At 36.3% G+C, this 25595-nt stretch overlaps 1 protein-coding gene across 3 annotated transcripts in view; it reads right to left on the reverse strand.

The window, feature by feature from the left end:
- Positions 1 to 25595, reverse strand: part of LOC131127950 (netrin receptor UNC5C) — a 253722-nt gene that overhangs the window by 4340 nt on the left and 223787 nt on the right. For 2 of the 3 annotated variants that reach the window (XM_058070370.2, XM_058070371.2), the window contains 8 exons: positions 22026 to 22217; positions 17851 to 18068; positions 15845 to 15980; positions 15672 to 15759; positions 9388 to 9556; positions 5840 to 6073; positions 3321 to 3470; positions 3082 to 3246 (listed from right to left, as the gene is read on the reverse strand). In XM_058070370.2, the coding sequence (XP_057926353.2) occupies positions 3082 to 3246; positions 3321 to 3470; positions 5840 to 6073; positions 9388 to 9556; positions 15672 to 15759; positions 15845 to 15980; positions 17851 to 18068; positions 22026 to 22217 (1352 nt within the window). The remainder of the gene's footprint in view (positions 1 to 3081; positions 3247 to 3320; positions 3471 to 5839; positions 6074 to 9387; positions 9557 to 15671; positions 15760 to 15844; positions 15981 to 17850; positions 18069 to 22025; positions 22218 to 25595) is intronic. The other variant, XM_058070372.2, reaches the window with a different exon arrangement.

A 25595-nucleotide genomic window follows, 5' to 3' on the forward strand; every position in this document is an offset into this window, starting at 1 on the left:
AAGTTAAAAGATGCATGTAAATGTATGTATGTATGTATGTATGTATGTATGTATGTATGTATGTATGTATGTATGTATGTATGTATGTATGTATGTATGTATGTGTGTGTGTATGTATGTATGTATGTATATATGCACGTATGTACATATGTATGTACGTATGTATGTATGTATGTATGTATGTATGTATGTATGTATGTATGTATGTATGTATGTATGTATGTATGTATGTATGTATGTATGCATGTATGTATGTGTGTGTGTGTGTATGTATGTATGTATGTATGTATGCACGTATGTACATATGTATGTACGTATGTATGTATGTATGTATGTATGTATGTATGTATGTATGTATGTATGTATGTATGTATGTATGTATGTATGTATGTGTGTGTGTATGTATGTATGTATGTATTTATGTATGCATGTATGTATGCCTGTATGTTTATATAAGTTTGTGTGTATCTATGTATACATATATACATATATACATATATGTATGTATGTATGTATGTATGTATGTATGTATGTATGTATGTATGTATGTATGTATGTATGTATCTATGTATGTATGTATGTATGTATGTATCTATGTATGTACTTGTGTGTATGTACGTATGTATATGTGTATGTATGTATGTATGTATGTCTGTATGTATGTATGTATGTATGTACTTGTGTGTATGTACGTAGTATGTATATGTGTATGTATGTACGTATGTATGTATGTATGTATGTATGTATGTATGTATGTACTTGTGTGTATGTACGTATGTATGTATGTATGTGTATGTGTATGTGTATGTGTATGTGTATGTGTATGTGTATGTGTATGTGTATGTGTATGTGTATGTGTATGTGTATGTGTATGTGTATGTGTATGTGTATGTGTATGTGTGTGTGTATGTGTATGTGTATGTGTGTGTAAAATATTACACAGGACATATATAAGAATATATGTTACTGTGGAGTTGCATGGAGTTGCGGGTTGAAAAAACCCAAGACTTAAGAAAAGTAAGTTAGTTGATGATGGGAATAAAGTCAAAAGAAAATTGACAAAGATTAGTTACGGAGAAAGATAAAATATTTGGAAAATATTAAAAAAACATCATCAAAAATGGGAAAAAAGTAAACGAGCTCTCAGTATGAAACAAGCACCGCCACAAAAAAAATGATTACAAAATAATTTTTGTAGTTCAGACCGATGTACGATGTCATCAGTCACGTCAAGTAGGAAGTTCGAAATCGTTGATGCTGCATAAAATAACCAAGTCAACCTTTGACCGCCAGTGTATGCATTCCTGGCAAAAAATAAATAAAAAATCCAAGCGGAGCTATTCCAACCATGTCCAGATGACCTCTAGCCTCGCTATGAATGATTAAACAGCGACGCAGAAAGCCTGACTCCAGACTTCTTGAAGACTTCTAGAAATGTACCATGATGCCCTTCACGCTTTGATTGCCATCTTATGACACTGTTACATTGCTTTAATGTAAATTCTGTAAATTCAAATTCTGCCATTTTATGTATGTTTTATATATGTACGTCTGTGTGTAATTCTAACTGCTTTAACTGTTTTATTTTATTTATTTTAACAACTCTGTACGGTGACCTTGAATGTCCTGAAAGTTGCCTATAAATAAAATTCATTCATTCATTCATTTTCTACCGCTTTTTCCTCACAAGGGTCGCGGGGGTGCTGGAGCCTATCCCAGCTGTCTTCGGGCGAGAGGCTGGGTACACCCTGGACTGGTCACCAGCCAATCACAGGGCACATATAGACAAACAACCATTCACACTCACATTCATACCTATGGACAATTTGGAGTCGCTAATTAACCTAGCATGTTTTTGGAATGTGGGAGGAAACCGGAGTACCCGGAGAAAACCCACGCATGCACGGGGAGAACATGCAAACTCCACACAGAGATGGCCGAGGGTGGAATTGAACCCTGGTCCCCTAGCTGTGAGGTCTGCGCGCTAACCACTAGACCGCCGTGCCGCACCTATAAACTCGACCTTTTTTATTAAATTATTTTAATAATAATAATAATAATAATAATAATTATTATTATTATTATTATTATTATTGGTAGTAGTAATATATTTATTTTTTATGTAATTATTTTAATAATAATAATAATAATAATAATAATAATAATTATTATTATTATTATTATTATTAGTAGTAGTAGTAGTAGTAATATATTTATTTTTTATTTAATTTAATTTTTATTTTATTTAATTATTTTAATAATAATAACAATAATAATATTAATAAAAATAACTACTTGTGGATTTTTAGGATTTGTGGTTTACTAACCAGCGTTATAGATCTTGGTAATAATAATAATAATAATAATAATAATAATAATAATAATAATAATAATAATAATAATAATAATTGTTGTTATTATTATTATTATTATTATTATTGTTCTTATTATTATTAAATAAATGATAATAAATGATGATACTACTACTACTACTACTACTACTACTACTACTACTACTACTACTAATAATAATAATAATAATAATAATAATAATCATAATAATAATCATAATAATAATCATAATAATAATAATAATTATTATTATTAGTATCATCATTTATTATTATCATTAATTTAATAATAATAATAACAATAGTAATAATAATAATAACAATAATAATAATAATAATAATAATAATAATAATAATAATAATAATAATAATAATAATAATAATAATAATAATAATAATAATAATAATAATAATAATAATAATAATAATAATAATAATAATAATTATTATTATTATTATTATTATTATTATTATTATTATTATTATTACCAAGATCTATAACGCTGGTTAGTAAATCACAAATCATAAAAATCCACAAGTAGCATGCAAACATAGTCCTCTAGAAAACGATTGTCTCCTTTCTTCATGTTGGAACAGGAGCTAGCTAACAAACACATGTTGATATGTTCAAGCGCACTGCGTAAGAGTTAAATAGATCTAATACAAATAAATGACATTGAGCAGAATACAACGTAGACTAATGTTATTGGGGTTTCGTGTACGGACGTACCTCCTCCAGGGTGTTGCTGAGCTGAAAGATCTGCCCCTCGCCCTCCACCTGCCTCACACACAGCTTACAGCTGACCTCCATGATGGCCGAGCTCATCCTCTCCAGCGTGAAGGTGCAGTGAAGGCTTCTCTGGCTGCCGCTCCACACCTGGTAGAAGGGGATCTCCTGCGACGCAGACCGGGTGCGTTATTCAGCAAAGCGTTCCATACGTGTGTTCCATACGTCACGTCCTCACTGACCTGATACTTGGCGATGAGTTTGCTCTTCCAGTGCGGGTGCGGAACGTCGTGGATGGACAGTCTCAGGTTGTGAGTGCTGTCTTTAAAGTTGAGAGTCTTTGGCTCATCCAGGAGCTTGCCTCCCATCTGGGTCTCCATCTGAAGAACCTCCTTCACAGGAGGAACACGGCAGAGAATTCTTCAAATATCCTTTTTCTTTCTATAAACTATTCATTTCCTTGCATAACTATGGCTTGCTTTTATTCTGTCTTCACGCAGCTGCACTCCCTGAATTCATGCAACAATAATGTTAAATAATAACTTTGATTACTTATGCATCATAAGCCAAAACACTGCATGCGGCACGCTTACTGGACATTTTATTTATTTAGGTACACCTACACTTCAGAAAATCCAACTGTCAATTTATTTCTTCCTTTGATCATAAAACATTCTTCAACAATATTTTTGTACCATTTCTTGTAAAACAGGGGTCTCAAACACGCGGCCCGTGGGCCAAATGTGGCCCGCAGGACACTAGTTTGAGGCCCCCGCCTTGATATGAAAGCGCAAGTTTGATATGGATGCTGTATGGTATCATGTACCCAGAAAAAATTATTACGTTTCATTAATGTTCATGTTAAAGGTTAAATAACTGTTAATAGTTATCCTCCCTATCTGTGTGGAAGTGGTAAGTTTTTGGCTATTTAAGTTTAAAGCAAATAACTTGAAGGCTACCGTTTAGGTCGCTAGCTCTCTAGTTTGCGAGTTAGCATGTGTCTCAAGACCCTGCAGTTGCGCAATATGTTGTAAATAAAAAGAGTATAAATGTGACTATAGTCGTGTTTTGTCATGTCTACAGGGCTCTAATAATGCTTTGTTCATTTTAATCTGAAAAAAATAATTTGTCTACCCACCAACTATATGTGGTTTCTTAAGTTTTTATAATTTGCCGTTTTATTATTATTATTATATTTATTTATTACTGATTGATTTTCTTTATTCTTGATTTGTTGATTTATTTTTCATCTTATTTTGTGTAGAAAAATAAAAATTAAGCATTAATAAAAGCTTTTATCAGAGCTTTTATTGTAGAAAATCGAAACCAAAGCACTGAAAAAGTTTGGATATTTTTCTGTTTTTAATAAATGCTTGTTTTTTTTTTTTTTGAAAACCTGATGCGGCCCAGCCTCACCCAGACCCTAGCTCCAGTGGCCCCCAGGTAAATTGAGTTTGAGACCCCTGTTGTAAAAGATGTGTTGCGTAACGCAAATTTGCTGAGCTATGGTTCCCCCTAGTGGAGTTCCATTGGTATTGACTCTTGAACTTTTAGGTGGGTTTTGGTTAAAACATGAGAAAAAGTGTAACATAACATGATATGCACTTCTCATATAATAATTGCTTCTTTGAATTGCTAACCATTGAGTTTGTGTTGATACTTGGCGTCATTACTCCACACATAAATTAACGGCGTTAAGCTTTTCCCGTATCAGATGCTCCGTCTGGTGCTTTGAAAATGTTTAAACTCTTAAAGCGTCAGCTGGTCTGACATTGCTCGACGCTGTTTTGTTTATCGCTAACAACACTCACACCTCAACACTCAGACCTTTAATATGTTGGACTTTTAATGCAAATGCAAATTCAACCACGGTAAAGCTGCACCCACACATCTTAGGAATACACATCATGCTGCTTCATGTGTACACATATTTATTCAGATAGAGTACTCTATGTTCCTATTTTGATTTCCATTTCCAATCAACAAAAACATTGCTAATAACACTATAATAACTATAATAATATAATAACTATAAGTATACTATTCATTCATTCATTTGCTGGAGCCTATCCCAGCTGTCTTGGGGCGAGAGGCGGGGTACACCCTGGACTGGTGGCCAGCCAATCACAGGGCACATATAGACAAACAACCATTCACACTCACATTCATACTTATGGACAATTTGGAGTCGCTAATTAACCTAGCATGTTTTTGGAATGTGGGAGGAAACCGGAGTACCCGGAGAAAACCCACATATACACGGGGAGAACATGCAAACTCCACACAGAGATGGCCGAGGGTGGAATTGAATCGTGGTCTCCTAGCTGTGAGGTCTGCGCGCTAACCACTCGCATACCATGCAGCTATCAAATTATCTATTTTCAGAATTTTCTAGAAATATTTGATATATTGTAATTCACAATATGGTGGTCTTGGGACCCCACCCCAAGACTTATACTTGGAGTTATTTTTATGCTAGATAATGCCTAATTTGGGAAGATAAATATGTACAATTTCTTTATATATGCATATCTTTTGACTAATAACAGGTCTGGAATGTCCCACTTCCCAGGTTTCTAGAATGTAAACACTATGCCATGTGAAACAGGAAGTAGCCTGCAAATAAAAATGGATAATCTACTATAATTTTGGTAAGAGTTCAAGTTTATGAAGGTAGTTATCTTTGGAAATGACCAATATCAATTTTGCTTTGGATCAGTACAGGCGTACCTAATGTTGTGACAGGAAGGCGAAGTTGTACCTTGAGTGCGTCCTGAGTGTCGTCCAGACAGTAGACCCTGATATGATAGTCCAGGGTTGTGCAGGACACAGGTCCAAAGACGGCTAGTTTGAGCCTCTTGGCGGCCGCCTTGCCCATGGACTGACCCACCAAGCAGTACGTGCCCAGGGTCTCAGTGAGGATGTGACAGGCCTCCGAGTCCATCTGTACGTAGCAAGGGGTGGTGAAGTTCTCCTCTCCTACCACCACCACATCCTGTAGGACACATCCGACATACATCTTTACTGTCATCTTCTTATCCATGAAAACACTTCCAAAAAACTGCCAAAACAGTTTCATCCATATCGGCCATGTTGTTCAACCAATTTTTCCCAAATTTCACACACACGTGCTTGGCAGTCCACTTAATGGGTGCACCAATTTTCACATTGATTCGGCTAAATACCCTAAAGTTGCAGAGCCGTGTGAGAAATCTCAATTCAGTTAATCTTTGAGGTTAAATAACAGCGCTAAGGGGCGGCACGGCGGTCGAGTGGTTAGCGCGCAGGTTAATTAGCGACTCCAAATTGTCCATAGGTATGAATGTGAGTGTGAATGGTTGTTTGTCTATATGTGCCCTGTGATTGGCTGGCCACCAGTCCAGGGTGTGCCCCGCCTCTCGCCCAAAGACAGCTGGGATAGGCTCCAGCACCCCCGCGACCCTCGTGAGGAAAAGCAGTAGAAAATGAATGAATGAATGTTTTATTTTCTCTCATAATATGTACTATATTGTGGAAAACAAACATAAAGTGACTATAGGGGTGTTATTTCAAGTCTAGAGGGCTCTAATAATGTTAAAACTTGTATTTAGAAGGTCATCAACAGGTTTTGTATATCATAACTACAAAAAAAATTCAATTTATTAATATTGAATCAGCTGCACGGTCAGGCCACACAGCTAGGAGACCCGAGTTCGATTCCACCATCAGTCGTCTCTGTGTGGAATTTGTAAATGTGACTATAGGCGTGTTATTTCATGTCTAGAGGGCTCTAATAATGTTAAAACCTGTATTTAGAAGGTCATCAACAGGTTTTCTATATCAGTAACTACAAAAAAAAAAAAAATTTCTCCGGGTACTCCGGTTTCCTCCCACATTCCAAAAACATGCTAGGTTAATTGGCGACTCCAAATTGTCCATAGGTATGAATGTGAGTGTGAATGGTTGTTTGTCTATATGTGCCCTGTGATTGGCTGGCCACCAGTGCAGGGTGTACCCCGCCTCTCGTCTGAAGACAGCTGGGATAGGCTCCAGCACCAGAATGAATGAACCTAATTGCAAGTATATTTTTCTCATATTACAGATTTTGAAAATAATGTTCTTTTTTCTTTAATGTTTCAACTTTGATTCAAATTTTTTCCCCTCATATTACAACTTTATTCTTGTAAAATGATAAAAAAAAAATTTGACATTCTCATGTTTTCATGTTACTTTTCTGGACATTCAACTTTCACTTTTATTTCTTAATATAACTTTATTCTGTGGTGTATTTGTCCGAAAAATAATAGCACAGGAAAAATTGTCAGGGTGCATATTGTGACAATTTTTTACACTCCTCTGTGCTGCGATTCAGGGCTAGACGAGTTAACATACACACCAAATTTTGAACATGATTATTCCCATAGAAGTCAATGCATGAGAGAAATTCAATGGGGTATATTGTGGTTGTTAATTACATAGACATAGTGTGTCCCTGTGATATTGAACCCCCGCTTCTGCTTGTTACCATACAATCACTCGCTGTGACTTATTGTTAATCCAATACGAAATCTCGACACATGCTCACCCGTGCCTTTCCATCAGTCCTATCCACGCCTTTGTGAAGCATGCACGCACAAACACACACAAACACACACAAAGGCATGCAATACATATATTGAGTTTTGAAACAGTTGATGCAGAGTTGTTCTCCTTTCAGATGAGCTGAATCAATACAAGAGGCTAGGAGAGCAAACATGGCATGAATGTGTTATTAGCGGTAATCACGAGTGTGGCTGGGCCCGCCTGATGCCTGCAGAATTTAATTAGCTTCCCTCCCTCCATCCCTGCCTGCCTCCCATGGTTCCTAACTTTTTTTTTTTTTTTTGCTAAATGGGAAATGAACATTTCCCTGCTACATGGAGAAAAAGAAACAAATCGACTTCCTGACGAATTTCTTTTTCTCTACACAATCCCTACTACTGAGACACACACACACACACACACACACACTTGTATGCATGGCTAATTGTGCAGAGACATTGTGTTGAGCAGTGATAAGCAACAGAAGACAGCATACGGGGGCCTTGTAGACACAGTGATGCTGCTAGACAGCCTTATCACTCACAAGCACACACACACTTACCAATAGATGCACACCACACACACACACACACACACACACATTGAGATTGCTGAGGTAGAGACTTCATGCTAAGAGACACAGGAAAGATGAGAGTAGGAGGAGGACGACCGGAGCATAACAAATTGCCATTGATAGGAGTCTCCTACCTCCTGGATGTCTTCTTAGCCTGTAGGCACTCGATTATTTTATTCTTTTAAAGCAAATTCTCCCTCCTTTCCTGTTTGGTTTTACTTTTCTTTCTCCATCCCGCATCACAGATGCTTTGTGTGTCTCGTTTTGCGAGGGAATGCGTGCGCATGGTTATGCATGCCTTTAATGTGCTGTAAACATGCCGCCGTAGGAACGCATTGATTTGCGAAGGTTTTTGAAGGTAGGAGGGTTTTCTATACATGCTTCTGGCTACATAAAGATTCCCCGACTTTCCAAGTATTTGTTCTCCCGAATCGCAGCACACAAAAGGGTGAAAATGTGTCAAAACATGCGCTACTACTGTGTTGCCTGTGATATTCGTTTTCAGGCAAATACACCACATGGTGGAGCTGTTATTAAACCCCAAAGGCGTTCAAATGCAGTTACGCTGTAATGACAGGGCAGGGGGTGTCCAAAGTGCGGCCCTCAGTACATTGAATGAAATTTAGCGGAAAAACAACAGCAAAAATGGAAGAGAAGACCAGTGACTTTTGGGATAATTCTCAGTTCTCATTCATTCATTCATTTTCTACCGCTTATCCTCACAAGGGTTGCGGGGGTGCTGGAGCCTATCCCAGCTGTCTTTGGGCGAGAGGCAGGGTACACCCCGGACTAGTGGCCGTCAGTTCAATCCCCTCATCAGGAAAGATACCCACTGAAAAGGTATGTGTGTATTTGGAAATCTACTTTCAATATATTCATTCATTTTCTACCGTGCTGGAGCCTATCCCAGCTGTCTTCGAGCGAGAGGCGGGGTACACCCTGGACTGGTGGCCAGCCAATCACAGGGCACATATAGACAAACAACCATTCACACTCACATTCATACCTATGGACAATTTGGAGTCGCCAATTAACCTAGCATGTTTTTGGAATGTGGGAAAAAAAAATGGCCCCCGCATTCTATACTTTTTCAATATGTAGACCTCAATGGTATAAAAGCACATTAAATAGTGCATACATTTGTTCATAAACAAGCACAAAACACACACACTGACCTCCCACTCGCCCATAGTCAGTTGATTCTTCAGCTGTATGAGCCAGTCCTCCTGCACGTTGTCAGCACAATGGTGGATGGTGAGGATCACTGGTCTGGTCAGCAGAGCTCCTGGAGGTCCACAGCTCACCACCGGACTCAGCACAGTCTGGACGTCCTCCACGGGGGGCCTGCACGAGACAGATCGGGGCACTAAAAGTCACTACTGCACTCTCCTGTCACTTGGAGTACATTTGAGAACCGCAACACTTATTACATTACATGTAATGGCACCATTAAACCAATTATCAAATGATTTCTCCATTAACCTGTCAGAATGCTGCCCCCTGCTGACTGAAAATGATGATGGCGGTCCAGTTCTTCAATTATGAAGTCCACTGAAGGACTTGGGGCTGATTTAGGAGTTTTCATATATTTTTTACTTTTGTAAAAGGGCTAAATTTTATTATTATGCTTTATATATACAACATTATATGGCACGGCGGACAAGTGGTTAGCGCACAGACCTCACAGCTAGGAGACCAGGGTTCAATTCCACCCTCGGCCATCTCTGTGTGGAGTTTGCATGTTGTCCCCGACCATTAATAATTGTGAAATTGTATTCAAAAAATAAATACGAATATATATTTAAATTAATTAAATTGACTACAAAATGTATATATAAATATAATATGAATAAATATAAACAAATATATTATTAAAATATATAGAAATTGAATAAAAATAAGTACAAATATATATTTAAATCAATTAAATTGAGTACAAAATTTATATATAAATATAAAATAAATATAATATAAATAACTATAAACAAATATATTATTAAAATATATAGATATTTAATAAAAAATTATTTAAATTAATTAAATTGAGTACAAAATTAATATATAAATATAAAATAAATACAATATACATAAATATAAACAAATATGTTAATAATTAATACATAAATTAATACAAGTTTAGAGTTTAAATTCCATGTTTACATTTTCCAAGTCTGCAGTTGTGCGGGCCGCACGGCGGTCTAGTGGTTACAGCGAGGAGACCAGGGTTCAATTCCACCCTCGGCCATCTCTGTGTGGAGTTTGCATGTTCTCCCCGTGCATGCGTGGGTTTTCTCCGGGTACTCCGGTTTCCTCCCACATTCCAAAAACATGCTAGGTTAATTGGCCACTCCAAATTGTCCATAGGTATGAATGTGAGTGTGAATGGTTGTTTGTCTATATGTGCACTGTGATTGGCTGGCGACCAGTCCAGGGTGTACCCCGCCTCTTGCCCAAAGACAGCTGGGATAGGCTCCAGCACCCCCGCGACCCTCATAAGGAAAAGCGGTAGAAAATGAATGAATGAATATACAACATTAATAACCTACAGCATACCCCCTGCGACCTTGATAAGGAATAAGTGGCATAAAAAATGGATGGATATAGTACAATATATAGATATACATGTCATTAGTTACTAGTATCAACATTTTTCTTTGTTTTTGAAATGTTATTTCTATGATGTGCTTCGGCCAACCCCCAAGCCGCACCTTAGACACCCATGCTGTTTTGCCCATTGGCAGGGGGCACAACTCAGCTCCAAAGATCATTGAACTCCTCCGTTTGAGGAGGAGAAAGCGAACCTCTCAATGCATCTGGCAACCCCAGTTGCCCCCTGCTGGCCTGCTGAGGAAACGGAAAATGGAAACTCCTTTTTCTGCTCCGCAGTAGAGACATATAAGTGCAGTTTTTCCTTTCTTTTTTGTTGTTGTTTTGACCAGCGTTGTTTGAAGCAGCACTAATCCTCTGCTGTATTATCGATTGCGCTGCTAGAGCTCATTAATGACTCATGAAGGGAGTTGACGTGGGCAGGAGAAGATAAAATAAACATTCCATCAAGGAGGAAAACTGTACTGCAGTCCTTTGGCATATTATCAAATGCAGGCAGGGCTTGCCACTTCATCCAATAAGGCCATTAGTGATGTGTAATTGTGTTCATTTTGCAGTACACACTGAAGGTTAATTCCAGCAGAAAAAGACAATCTCACAATTATTAAAGGATTCAGTCATTATAGAAATGTGGGTGGAAGACAGCAAAAACTATGACTAGTGTTTTTGAGAAAACTTTGCCAGGTCATGTAAGTCAGAACCGATTGAAATATGATGCAGATATGGATAAAAGGGCACAAAGGATATTTATAAAGGTGTACAATTTTGACGGTTATCCAAATTAGTCGAGGTCTAAACACATACAGTTGACCTTCTAAATACAGGTTTTAACATTATTAGAGCACTCTAGACATGAAATAACACCCCTATAGTCACATTTACATTTGTTTTCCACAATATAGTACATATCATGAGAGAAAATAAAACATTCATTCATTCATTCATTTTCTACCGCTTATCCTCACGAGGGTCGCGGGGGTGCTGGAGCCTATCCCAGCTATCTGTGGGCGAGAGGCGGGGTACACCCTGGACTGGTGGCCAGCCAATCACAGGGCACATATAGACAAACAACCATTCACACTCACATTCATACCTATGGACAATTTGGAGTCGCCAATTAACCTAGCATGTTTTTGGAATGTGGGAGGAAACCGGAGTACCCGGAGAAAACCCACGCATGCACGGGGAGAACATGCAAACTCCACACAGAGATGGCCGAGGGTGGGATTGAACTCGAGTCTCCTAGCTGCGAGGTCTGCGCGCTAACCACTCAACCGCCGTGCAGCCGATTCAATATTAATAAATTGAATTTTTTTGTAGTTACTGATATAGAAAACCTGTTGATGACCTTCTAAATACAGGTTTTAACATTATTAGAGCCCTCTAGACATGAAATAACACCCCTATAGTCACATTTACATTTGTTTTCCACAATATAGTACATATCATGAGAGAAAATAAAACATTCATTCATTCATTCATTTTCTACCGCTTATCCTCACGAGGTTTGCGAGGGGTACTGGAGCCTATCCCAGCTGTCTTCGGGCGAGAGGCGGACTGGTGGCCAGCCAATCACAGGGCACATATAGACAAACAACCATTCACACTCACATTCATACCTATGGACAATTTGGAGTCGCTAATTAACCTAGCATGTTTTTGGAATGTGGGAGGAAACCGGAGTACCCGGAGAAAACCCACGCATGCACGGGGAGAACATGCAAACTCCACACAGAGATGGCCGAGGGTGGGATTGAACTTGAGTCTCCTAGCTGTGAGGTCTGCGCGCTAACCACTCGACCGCCGTGCAGCCGATTCAATATTAATAAATTGAATTTTTTTGTAGTTACTGATATAGAAAACCTGTTGATGACCTTCTAAATACAGGTTTTAACATTATTAGAGCCCTCTAGACATGAAATAACACCCCTATAGTCACATTTACATTTGTTTTCCACAATATAGTACATATCATGAGAGAAAAAAAAACATTCATTCATTCATTTTCTACCGCTTATCCTCACAAGGGTCGCGGGGGTGTTGGAGCCTATCCCAGCTGTCTTTGGACGAGAGGCGGGGTACACCCTGGACTGGTGGCCAGCCAATCACAGGGCACATATAGACAAACAACCATTCACACTCACATCCATATCTATGGACAATTAACCTAGCATGTTTTTGGAATGTGGGAGGAAACCGCAGTACCCGGAGAAAACCCAGCATGCACGGGGAGAACATGCAAACTCCACACAGAGATGGCTGAGGGTGGAATCGAACTTGGGTCTCCTAGCTGTGTGGCCTGACCGTGCAGATTCAATATTAATAAATTGAATTTTTTTGTAGTTATGATATAGAAAACCTATTTATGACCTTCTAAATACAGGTTTTAACATTATTAGAGCCCTCTAGACATGAAATAACACCCCTATAGTCACATTTACGTTTGCTTTACACAATATAGTATTTATAATGAGAGAAAATAAAACATTTTAGACATAAATAAGATAATATAGGCTTGCATGTTAGCAGTTACTGTTTTTTTTCTGGACAGAATACTTCCTGCGGTGGCTGTTTTTTCGTCAATGTGTTGTAATGGCAGCTTTACACTCATATTACCCAATATAGTAGGTACTATGTACATTGACAGTATGATAGAGCAACTTCAGTTCACTACCAAGTGTTGAACAAAGACATAAAAACAGTCACGTCTCTAAAGTTGGATATCCCTCAGGTCTAACTTCCGTTGTCTTCCATGAATTTGCAGCATTCCTCTCACACAAGTGTGACATTATTCTTTACTTTTAAGCAGGAAAGGTGTGATACTTTTGTTTCTACTTTGTGAGGCCTTTCAAAGTGAGATAAAATTTACAGCAGCCATGGAGTTGGAATAATGATTTTCTTCTCAAATGTCCTGCAGAGAGTGACTCATGCACTGCATTGGGAGCAGAGATTAAAATATAGGACATGTCATAGGAAAGAAAATAACACACGCTAATCCTAAGAATAGCCACTGGCTTGGAAATTGCTGCAGTAACACCAGTCCGCTATCGTTGCATAGGCTCTACATATTCTTTATTTAGATTTTAGGCATTGTGTGGAGCGCTCCAAAAATGGAATGGGAACATCCGTGGAAGAACACCATTCCAAATTCGGGATTTTATATATATATATATATAATATGGAAGCACAATTGTAATTAAGTGGGTGTCCATTATGTGACTCCAGAAACCATCAACAAAGTCAAAATAATAATTAATTCATTCTCTACCGCTTTTTCCTCACGAGGGTCATGGGGGGGGGGTGCTGGAGCCTATCCCAGCTGTCTTTGAGTGAGAGGCGGGGTACACCCTGGACTAACCACTCGTCCGCCGTGCCGCCCCCAAATAAATATATGAATGGGAAATGTATTACAACCAAAACAAATTTCCCCACTGAGGGACGAATAAAGGCATATCTTAATCTTAATCTTAATACAGAATTTATGTGAATAAATAAAATTAAATAAAATCCAATGCTTATGTTCTGTTAATGTATAAGACCATTAATAATTGTGAAATTGTATTTAAAAAATAAGTACAAATATATATTTAAATTAATTAAATTGACAAAAAAATTTATATATAAATATAAAATAAATATAATATAAATAAATATAAACAAATATATTATTAAAATATATAGAAATTTAATAAAAATAAAAACAAATATATATTTCAATCAATTAAATTGAGTACAAAATGTATATATAAATATAAAATAAATATAATAGAAATAAATATAAACAAATATATTATTAAAATATATAGAAATTTAATAAAAAATAAGTAAAAATATAATTGTAATTAATTAAATTGAGTACAAACTTAATATATAAATATAAAATAAATACAATATAAATAAATATAAATAATTAATACATAAATTAATTTAGAGTTTAAATTCCATGTTTACATTTAATGAGTCTGCGGTTGTACGGGCGGCACGGCGGTCGAGTGGTTACAGCTAGGAGAGCAGGGTTCAATTCCACCCTCGGCCATCTCTGTGTGGAGTTTGCATGTTCTTCCCGTGCATGCGTGGGTTTTCTCCGGGTACTCCGGTTTCCTCCCACATTCCAAAAACATGCTAGGTTAATTGGCGACTCCAAATTGTCCATAGGTATGAATGTGAGTGTGAATGGTTGTTTGTCTATATGTGCCCTGTGATTGGCTGGCCACCAGTACAGGGTGTACCATGCCTGTCACCCGAAGACAGCTGGGATAGGCTCCAGCACCCCTCGCAACACTCGTGAGGAAAAAAGCGGTAGAAAATGAATGAATGAATGAATGAATGAGTCTGCGATTGTTAATTTATAAAAGAGCAAAAAGACAAGTCTGACATTTTAAATAAAAACAATACAATTCAAATGATTTGCTATACTTGTTAAGCTGTTAATCTATAAAACATGAATACAAATTCAAAGTGTAAGTGAGAGTTGAAATGCGATGAAAATAAATTCATGTATGCACAGGTGGAAATAAGTAAGGAATAAGTAAAATGCTCCGTTACTTCAGAGAGTACCCTAAAGGCTTCCAAGTGTATATATTATTATTATTATCTTATTTAATATAAGAACAGCAGTGGCGTTCACTGACCTTGGCTGTATAAATGATCAAAAGACTAATGAATAAGTGAATAATAATAACTCTTTATGTTTGGCGGTAGAAGCAAGGCCACTGTTTGAAGCCCTCCCCGTGCAGAGAAAAAGAACAGAAAAAGGTGAAAAAAACTGTCGAGAGATGTTGAGATGAAGAGGAAAAACGCCACATGAAAGACGTAGTGGGGGTGGGGAGTTGCAGGGGTGGGTAAGACTTGCCTGGAGCTGTCCTTCCTGTGCACCGTCACGTACATCTCATACAGCCTCCCCTGTGGGACCGCACCCGCCGGAACCAGCAGACTCACTCCTGGTGGAACATTTATGACCCGTCATGTTGTCATGTTTACATTACGGATGTTGCAGGTATGCTAGCTTTACAGAGTGCTAGTTACCAGAGTTGGGAACGATCAGGTGACCTCCCTGGTTGCTGAAGGATCCGTGAGCCGTGCAGGAGGGGTCTCGAGTCCGGGCCAAGCTCTGGTTGCGGAGGTTCATCGTGTCGCTGTTCTCCAGCAGGGACTGCGTTACCTAGGAAACCATTGTTACCAGTTACTGCAAGAGGAAAAAATGATAGATTTTTTTAAACTGTGTGCCATATTGAAGATGACTGAGGCCGTTGAGGTCAAGGGTCAAATTTACCTCTAGCTTTCATTAATATTTTTTCAGAAATTGTTTGACTTTGTGATGGCGCACACTGCATTGACGAATGTTTTTGAACCCAGCATGGCCGCTATATTTCTTTGAATTGATTCTATCTCTTTGATGCATTCATTTTCATGTATGTATGCACTATGCAAGCCATCCATACTGCTCCATGCAAATAATATATTTAGTGTTTTTAGTCGGTTTCCTTGAGAAGTGCTGCAGGGAAAGCGGAGGCTCCTGCATGCCTGGGAGCGCCGCCACAAGGCTCAGCTGGAAGAAGGAAGATCTCAAATCACCGAAGGGTATGAGCAAGCGTGGTAAGAAAATATGAACTGCTTTGCATTTCACGGTTTAAATGTGAGCAGTGACATGTAAAAAAAAAGCAATTAGGATTCTGCAGTTGACTCAGTTGAATCAGACATAGCACTCGGTTAAGGCAGTCACTGAAACAGAAATATACACACAGTGGTGTCAATTGTGTTGTTTTTTTGCATGTTTGTCACATTTTAATGTTTCAGATCATCAAAGAAATGTAAATATTCGTCAATGACAACACATCTGATTATAAAATGTCTTGGAAAGGTTCCATGTTTTGGCCCTTTGTAGATAATGGCTCTCATTGTGGTTAGCTAGAGTCCCAAAGTTTTAAAAATGCCTTTATAACCTTTTCTCTCTCCCTTAATAGGACAATTTTTCATTAAAAACTGCATTATGTGTTTAAATGTGAGCAGTGACATGTAAAAAAAAAGCAATTTGGATTCTGCAGTTCACTCAGTTGAATCAGACATAGCACTCGGTTAAGGCAGTCACTGAAACAGAACACAGTGGTGTCAATTGTGTTGTTTTTTTTGCATGTTTGTCACATTTTAATGTTTCAGATCATCAAAGAAATGTAAATATTAGAACTGATTATATAGAACTGACTATAAAATGTCTCGGAAAGGTTCCATGTTTTGGCCCTTTGTAGATAATGGCTCTCATGGTGGTTAGCTAGAGTCCCAAAGCTTTAAAAAATGCCTTTATAACCTTTTTTCTCTCCCTTAATAAGACAATTTTTAATTTAAAACTGCATTTAAAACCTCATATTAACTCTATAACAAGATCTCATCTCGTTTCATATTATCTACAAACTTTATTGTATATAACTCTGGGAAAAACTGTTGATTTTTGTTAATACTTGGGTTGTTTATATTGTTTATTTTTCTATATTGTGTATTTTGTACTGCTTAACTGACTCTGTACTCTGCTGCTGTGCAACACACATTTCCCCACTGAGGGACGAATAAAGGCATATCTATCTTAATCTTATGTGTTCATTTTTTATCTTTAAAAAAAAAATGTTTTATTGATCTGAAACATTTAAGTGTGAGAAAGAGGCAAATAATAAAAAATTAGAAAGGGAGCTTTTTTTACACCACTGTATAATATATGCTAACACAAAATATGACATTTGCAATCAACAAAAGAGCGAACGGCAAACGGTAAGAAAGATCCTCTGCAGAATTTATAACTTAACTCACCGCCCACTTTCCACTTTCTTCTACAGTACACTGCCTATGGTTATATGACATTTCGGAAAAATAAAAATGTTATTTAAATTTTTTAGTTGGAATGTACCAAACTTTGCTTTTTTATGATGTGCTGCAGCCCGTTTAGGCAGAATCCTTTTTAACAGTACCCATAGCATTATGAGCTATACCATTTTTTGTTACAACTGAATCAGACAGCGGCATGACAAAGCTCAAGGCCTTACCTTGGGGGAGAGTTTGGACGTGAAGTCTCCTCCGAGGTCGTCCTGTGGGGTGACCAGACCGGAGGAGTTGTATACTTTGATCTTCAGGTTGGGTAGGGGCTCTAAGAGTGGAGAGTTGGTCATTGGGATTTTATCTGATACGGCATGGAGGGCATACATGGGACCGTGATACATGGCGGCGGCATTTGTCAAATCAGGGGGGGCTGTAAGCAGGTCGGCTGGGGGGGGTGGGGAGGGGATGGGGGGGAGGGGTTGGAGAGAACGGAAATAGAATTAAACGAAAAAAAATTATACAACATGAAGACAGTAGAGGACAAGTGATGGAGGATAAAAAAACATTTGTTGAGAATGTGTGATAATAATTAAAAAATAATTAAAAAATAATTAAAAAATAATTAAAAAATAATTTAAAAAATAATTAAAAAATAATTAAAAAATAATTAAAAAATAATTAAAAAATAATTAAAAAATATTTTTTAAATAATTAAAAAATATTTTAAAAAATGTTTAAAAAATGATTTTAAAAAATATTATGAAATATTACAAATTTTTAAAAATATTACAAAATATTAAAAAAATAAAACATATTATAAATTATTGTAAATATTAAAGATTATTTAAAACTATTTTAAAAAATATTTACAAATTATTTAAAAAATATTTAAAAATTATTTGAAAATGCATTAAAAATTATTTAAAAATTATTTAAAAATTATTCAAAAATTATTTTAAAATTATTTTAAAATTATTTTAAAATTATTTTAAAATTATTTAACAATTATTTAACAATTATTTAACAATTATTTAAAATTAATGATGATTTTTACTGTTGTAGTTGTGGGAAGGAGAACGTATTTAAAATGTAAGCATTAAGTAGTACTGTCGTTTTCATAGTTATACTTGAGTAGTAATAACCATGCAATAAACTGTGCAATAAACCGTGCGGTGAGATCAACATGTACACAGATGTAAATAGTGTACATAACATCTCGATTTTTTTTTTTGTGCTCTCTTCTACTTTCGCTTCCTGCATGCTGGTGACATAATGAGGCGTTCAAGCGCACTGTGGGACTGTGAGTGATAGGCTAGTCAGGCTGTTTTAAAGTTTTACAATTACAATACTCGTATTCCACTTTGGGAACCCAGGAGCTATAATATTCCCTGCCTATGCTTCAGGTTAAATGTTTTCAACTCTCCTGTGTGTAGAGTAGAGTGTACAGCACATGTCTAAAAGGGAGTTCTACACGGTTCTTTCCAGAGTTGTCCCAGGTGATGTACGAAAACTTGACACTTTTCATGTAACGCAAGCAAACTTCCCGGCCTCCCACTCGGCAGCTGCTAAAAATAAACCCACATCTGCAATGTAAAACACGGCTCCACACACGGGCGCCCAATCAAACCATAAACACAACACCGCGGGAACAGGAACACGCTGCTTCTTAATCAGTGAGACTTGTGCAGGAATCAACACAGCGCTGGTATTCGACAGGTAGAAATCAACAAATTGTAAACATTTACGATGGAGGTCAGCTTTACTTATACGGAACAATTCCTTATACGGAACAACTTATACGGAACAAAGCTGAAATGATGCTTTTACAAAAAACTATTCATTCTCATTTCTCGTTCTCAATCACACGCCTGTTTACGCTTGAAGCTGCCAATTATTACTTTAATAAATGATCCTCGCTATTTAGTCTTCCGTGCACATTGTCTGACTCTCACTTCCTGTGTTTTCCTTCACAAACATCGTAGCACATAACTCCTTAGAGGGGTGCTTCTCAGTTATTTTCTGTGATGCTCTTTCACTTACAGTTTATCTAGTTTGCATTCTTGCATCATCACAGCAGGTAAAACGTGTGTATACGCCTTAGCGCTAATACATATCTGGTACTCTTTTCAGTTGGGTGAATTATATTTGAGGAAATATAAAAATGGTGTCCAAACTGCCCGTATATATGTGTCTCAGTGCTGTAATATACTGTATATAAATACTGATATACTGATATACTGATATACTGATATACTGATATACTGATATACTGATATACTGATATACTGATATACTGATATACTGATATACTGATATACTGATATACTGATATACTGATATAAAGTATCAACTGCACAATTTAAAAGGAATAAAGGCAAAATATGAAGAGAACATTTTAGTATTTAAATAAAGAAAAAACAGCAATTTTAGGACAATAAATTTGTAATATTATAAAAATAATGTAAAATCGATAATGGAATTTTTAAAATAATAATAAAAAAATAATAATAACAATAATAATAATAATTATTATTATTATTGTTATTGTTATTATTATTTTTTTATAATAATTTACTCTTAGAGCCCCTACTGAATAATAATAATAATAATAATAACAATTATTATTATTATTATTATTATTATTTATAAATAATTAATTATTAAAATAATAATTATTTTAAAAATTACATTATTGATTTTACATTTTTTATAATATTACAAATGTATTGTCTTAAAATGGCTGCTTTTTTCTTTATTTAAATACTACATTTTTCTCTTCATATTTTGACTTTATTCCTTTTAAATTGTAGCTGCTTTTGCCCCATTTTTGATGTTGTTGTTTTCTTTAAATGTTCCACTTCAATGTTACGCTCATAAATGTTTTTCCTCATGATTATGACTTCATTCCTTTAATATTTTGACTTTATTTTTGTAACATTAGAACTTTTTCCACAACCTAATTTCATATTGTTTTTTTATATTTCTAATATCGTAATATTAAGACTTTTGAAATATCATTTTTTGTGTTTAACTGCTAAAATGACATTGGGTTTACTCATTTTACAACTTTATTATTATTTTATTTATTTCTTCATATTTTTAATTTTCCTTCCAAAATTTCGGCCAATTTTTCAATTTTTTGCTTTGCTTTTTCCAGGCTTTTTTTTGTTAAATGACATCTTTAGAATGTGCCGCAGGCTAATAAAAACTAGCCGCCGTGGTGACACCCCTGCAATACGCTCATCTTTTTGTCTGTCTGAACCGTCAGTGAGTTCACAACATGCAAGGCCTTGCTCACGAAGGAGGGGATTTACATCATGTACTGCATTATTTTGAAGATAAAAAGTATTACAGTGATGTAAGCAATATCTCCATCCATCTTGAAATTCCCTGACACTTCTGGTAAGTGATCACATGGACACGAGAGAGTGTGCGCTAACTCCTGTTCGCTGATAGAAGCAAATGTCAACGCAGACGGGAAGACTGACATAAGACTGACTTAATAAGGAGCGGCCAGTGATGGGCTGGTAGGATGGAGTCGCCGTGGTGACCGCCAGGCCCAGACGGAGACTGCGGTACAAGCAAAGATAAAAGTAGGCAGGACTGCTGACGGACAGGAGGAGTGATTTGGCCTGAATGTGCAAGATCGGTGAGGACAAGACCCACAGAGACCCGTAGACCCTTAGAGACTACTTCCCAGGTTATAGCAAGATAGCAAGAATAGAGAACGTCCCTTCGTTATTACGATTAATTGGTGACAAACCAAGATGTTAAATTCTGCAAAGTACGATCCAATATTAATAAATGGAGTATTTTCCTAATTATGGCATAAAAAACTGTTTATAAATGTCTAAATATGTTTTTATAAACTTCCTAGAGCCCTCTAGAATTGGATAACATCCCTACAGTCACCTTTAGATTAGTTTCACCCAAAACAGTTGCTGCAATCGGAGAAAAAAACACATTCTAGCTAGGTTAATTAGCGACTCCAAATTGTCCATAGGTATGAATGTGAGTGTGAATGGTTGTTTGTCTATATGTGCCCTGTGATTGGCTGGCCACCAGTCCAGGGTGTACCCCGCCTCTTGCCCGAAGACAGCTGGGATAGGCTCCAGCACCCTTTGTGACCTTCGTGAGGATAAGTGATAGAAAATGAATGAAGGAATGAATGTCTACATTTCTACTATATTGTGTAATATCACTGTATGGGTGACTATAGGGGTGTTAGGTCATGCGTGGATGCTCTAATAATAGAGCAAATACATTAAGAAGGATCCAGCACCCCCACTCGTGAGGAAAAAGCGGTTGAAAATGAATGAATGAATAGATAGAAACTATAGTGTCCAAATGATGGCGACCCCCCCCCATGACCCTGCGGACGATGGTCGCCGAGGTCGCATACCTGATCTGGCCGTCTTGATGTTGACCGACTGGAAGCCTCCGTTCAACGCAGACGTGTCGATAATATCCGAGTCAAAGTCGCGGTGCGTTTTGCGGTACACAAAAAGCGCCACAATAACGGAGATGACCAGGCACATGATGACGGCGATGACCACGCCCACGTAGAGAGCCACGTCGTCTGTGCTCGGAGCAGCTGGGAAAAAAAAGAGGAAAAGGCGTATGATTCAGGAAGTACGCTTCAAAACTCCTGTTTCATCGCTACCTTTTCGGAAAGCGCCAATTATTAGCAACCCTCAAGGACACGAGTGAAGGCAACTTTTCAACCTCCCTACTAAATAATGACATCTCTATTTCTTACATCTTTTTTTTTTTAAACTCCGAGCTCCTTTCAGACTTAAAGGACAATGTGTATAGGATTAAAAAGAATGTTTTAAAGAGCCCTGCGGCATGTTGTAATAAGACCATTTGTCTAGACACAGCCAACCAGAGACACCTTTCATAAAACTCTTCAATCTTAATAAGGTTGTTAATTATTTTACAAGGGTCTTCTTTCAGTAGGACTGCGGCTTTAAAAGCTTCACATTCAGATGTCTTGATTACATCTACAAAAAAAAGTAGAGAGAAAGTGTTCAAAAAGTTTCTTGTGACAAAGGGAGCGAGAAGGTGAGACGAAGAAGCTAATGAGGGAGGAATGTTGAAAGGCGGGCACAAGGGGAAGGGAAAAAAAGAGGTCAAAAGATGTGGAGATACGGCAAATAAATGTGTGGGATGGATGCAGATTTAAGATTTAAAGGGACGGTATGAACTTTTATTCTTTTTTTTAAATCACATTTGACGGACAATGTGTTAATGTGACCGCACGAGCGCTTTCACTGGGAAGGTCTGCAGAGTCGCCACACGAGGGCGCTACAACCCACCTCAAGCGTCTCATGGGAGTGTGCTCATAATTAAGTTTCATACTGAAAACTCAAAGCTGAAAATAAACATTATTAATATGATTTTTTTTAAAATACTTAAACTTTCATACATAATATTTTGGTAATGGTCTCATTGTAAAGAAGTGGCTGAGCTCAATGAACTTATCAAAGTCATTGATAATCCTCTTAGGTGGCAACCTTGCGATGGCGATTATAATCACCATCATCTTTTTAATGAATAAATCTTTATCTGTTTCTCCTGTCATTTTAAGGTTAATAACGCCAGATATGTCTCCATTATTATCATATTCCTCTTTGAGGTCAAATCACATGTTGAAAAAAGATAGAACTCAACTAAAATGTAGATCACGGGTGGGCAAACTACGGCCCGGGGGCCACAATCTTTCTGCTTTTTGTTTTGGAGAGAATACAGACAAAATCATTAGAAAGGTCAGAAAAGAAATGGTCACACTAAAAAAAATGGTTTGATGATAATAGATTGTCCTTGAACTTAAGTAAAACTAAAATCATGGAAAATACATTTCTGGGGATCACAATAGATGAAAATATGAGCTGGAAACTTCATATTACAAATATACAACATAAGGTGGCCAGAAATATTGAAATATTGAACAAAGCAAAATTTGTTCTCAATCAGAAATCACTCCACACTCTTTATTGCTCTCTTGTTCTACCATATCTTACTTATTGTGTGGAAATATGGGCTAATAACTATAAAAGCAATCTTCACTCGCTAAATGTACTGCAAAAAAAGGTCAGTAAGGATAATTCATAATGCCGCCTACAGAGAACATACTAACTCCTTATTTCTAAAATCACAAATACTTCAACTTGCTGATATAGTTCATCTTCAAACAGCTAAAATAATGCACAAGGCTAAAATAAAAAATAAAAAATAAAAAATAAAAAATAAAAAATAAAAAATAAAAAATAAAAAATAAAAAATAAAAAATAAAAAATAAAAAATAAAAAATAAAAAATAAAATTAATAATTAAAAATTACAAATAAAAAAATTAAAATTAAAAAATTAAAATTAAACTAGGAAAAAATTAAATAAGGAAAGCAGGAAGTGAACAAATGTAACAGTTACTGATGCATGTTCAAATGAAATAAAACCATTACCATTACCACATTCGGCATACCATTAAATCACATAGTTTGATGTGGTCTGATGATTAAAGTGCTTCTGAAAAAAGGGACATTAGAACATACAGCTGATAGTATAACACTTTTACAGATAAAATTAGACAAATAATTCAAGGAAAATTATAAACAAAAAATATGGTGTGTGTTAAATATATGTTCTGGCCCCCAAGACAATTTTGTGCCCTTTTTTCCTACACACAGCTGCAGATATCTGCTGGAGAAGAGTGTGCAATAGAGAGGATGGGGTCTTCAGTTTAAGTTGTGTTCTGAACAGCCCCTTTTAACTCATTCAATTGCAGGCATTTTTGATGATTTTGACACATGTATGTGTTAATATTTCCCTTTTAATATTAATTAATATTATAATATTATAATATTAGTTAATATTTTCCCTAATATTTCCCTTCAATGCATATGATTGTTTTCTAGTAAGATGCCTTTTCGCTTCTATTGTGTCCGATTGTGCTAAAAATTAAAAATTAAAAATTAAAAATTAAAAATTAAAAATTAAAAATTAAAAATTAAAAATTAAAAATTAAAAATTAAAAATTAAAAATTAAAAATTAAAAATTAAAAATTAAAAATTAAACTATATTAGGAAAGCAGGAAGTGAACAAATGAAACAGTTACTGATTGTAAAAGTACCAGATTTTTGATTATTTTGACACATGTATGTGTTACAATTTCCCTTCAATGCATATGACTGTCTTCTAGCAAGATGCCTTTTCGCTTCTATTGTGTCCGATTGTGTCTAAATGTGAGTGTGAATGGTTGTTTGTCTATATGTGCCCTGTGATTGGCTGGGTGTACCCCGCCTGTCACCCGAAGACAGCTGGGATAGGCTCCAGCACCCCTCGCAACACCTGTGAGGATAAGCGGTAGAAAATGAATGAATGAATGAATGTGTAATTTCACTGTAGGGGTGACTATAGGGGTGTTAGGTCATGTATGGATGCTCTAATAATAGAAAAAATAGATTTAGAAGGTCGTAAACAGGTGTTCGATGCTCTAACTAAAAAAATAGGAATTCTACTTATCACGGTCAGGTCTCGAACTAGTAGTGTTAATGAAGATATAATATGTTTTAATAACAGGAAAATTACTTTTACAAAACTTTTTAAATTTAAAATTTAAAATTAACTTTTAAAAAAACTAAAAAAAATTTTTTTTTTTAAGCATAGGTTACAACCAGTTATACAGATTCATAAGAACACAAGTATGCCAAACATGCTTGCTTCTATTGTGGAGTTGGGTCATCACCTCTTTGTGGTGAAAAAGACGTATTACTACGTATAAATATGTAGTAATATAGAATGTCATTGAGGGCTGGTGGCCAATGGTGGGTCCCACAACCAAACCAGTTGAGAACCACAACTTTAGAGTCTATTTTCAAAGATGTTTAAGTGTGTGAAACATCGTTTTTCTGTTGCATCTTGACAGCATCTGTCAATCTGAGACAAAAAAAAAAAATATCACACACAAACGT

This window comes from Doryrhamphus excisus, linkage group LG3, assembly GCF_037039965.1.
Source record: "Doryrhamphus excisus strain RoL-2023G ecotype Guam linkage group LG3, RoL_Dexc_Guam_v1.1, whole genome shotgun sequence".
NCBI classification, from domain to species: Eukaryota; Metazoa; Chordata; class Actinopteri; order Syngnathiformes; family Syngnathidae; genus Doryrhamphus; species Doryrhamphus excisus.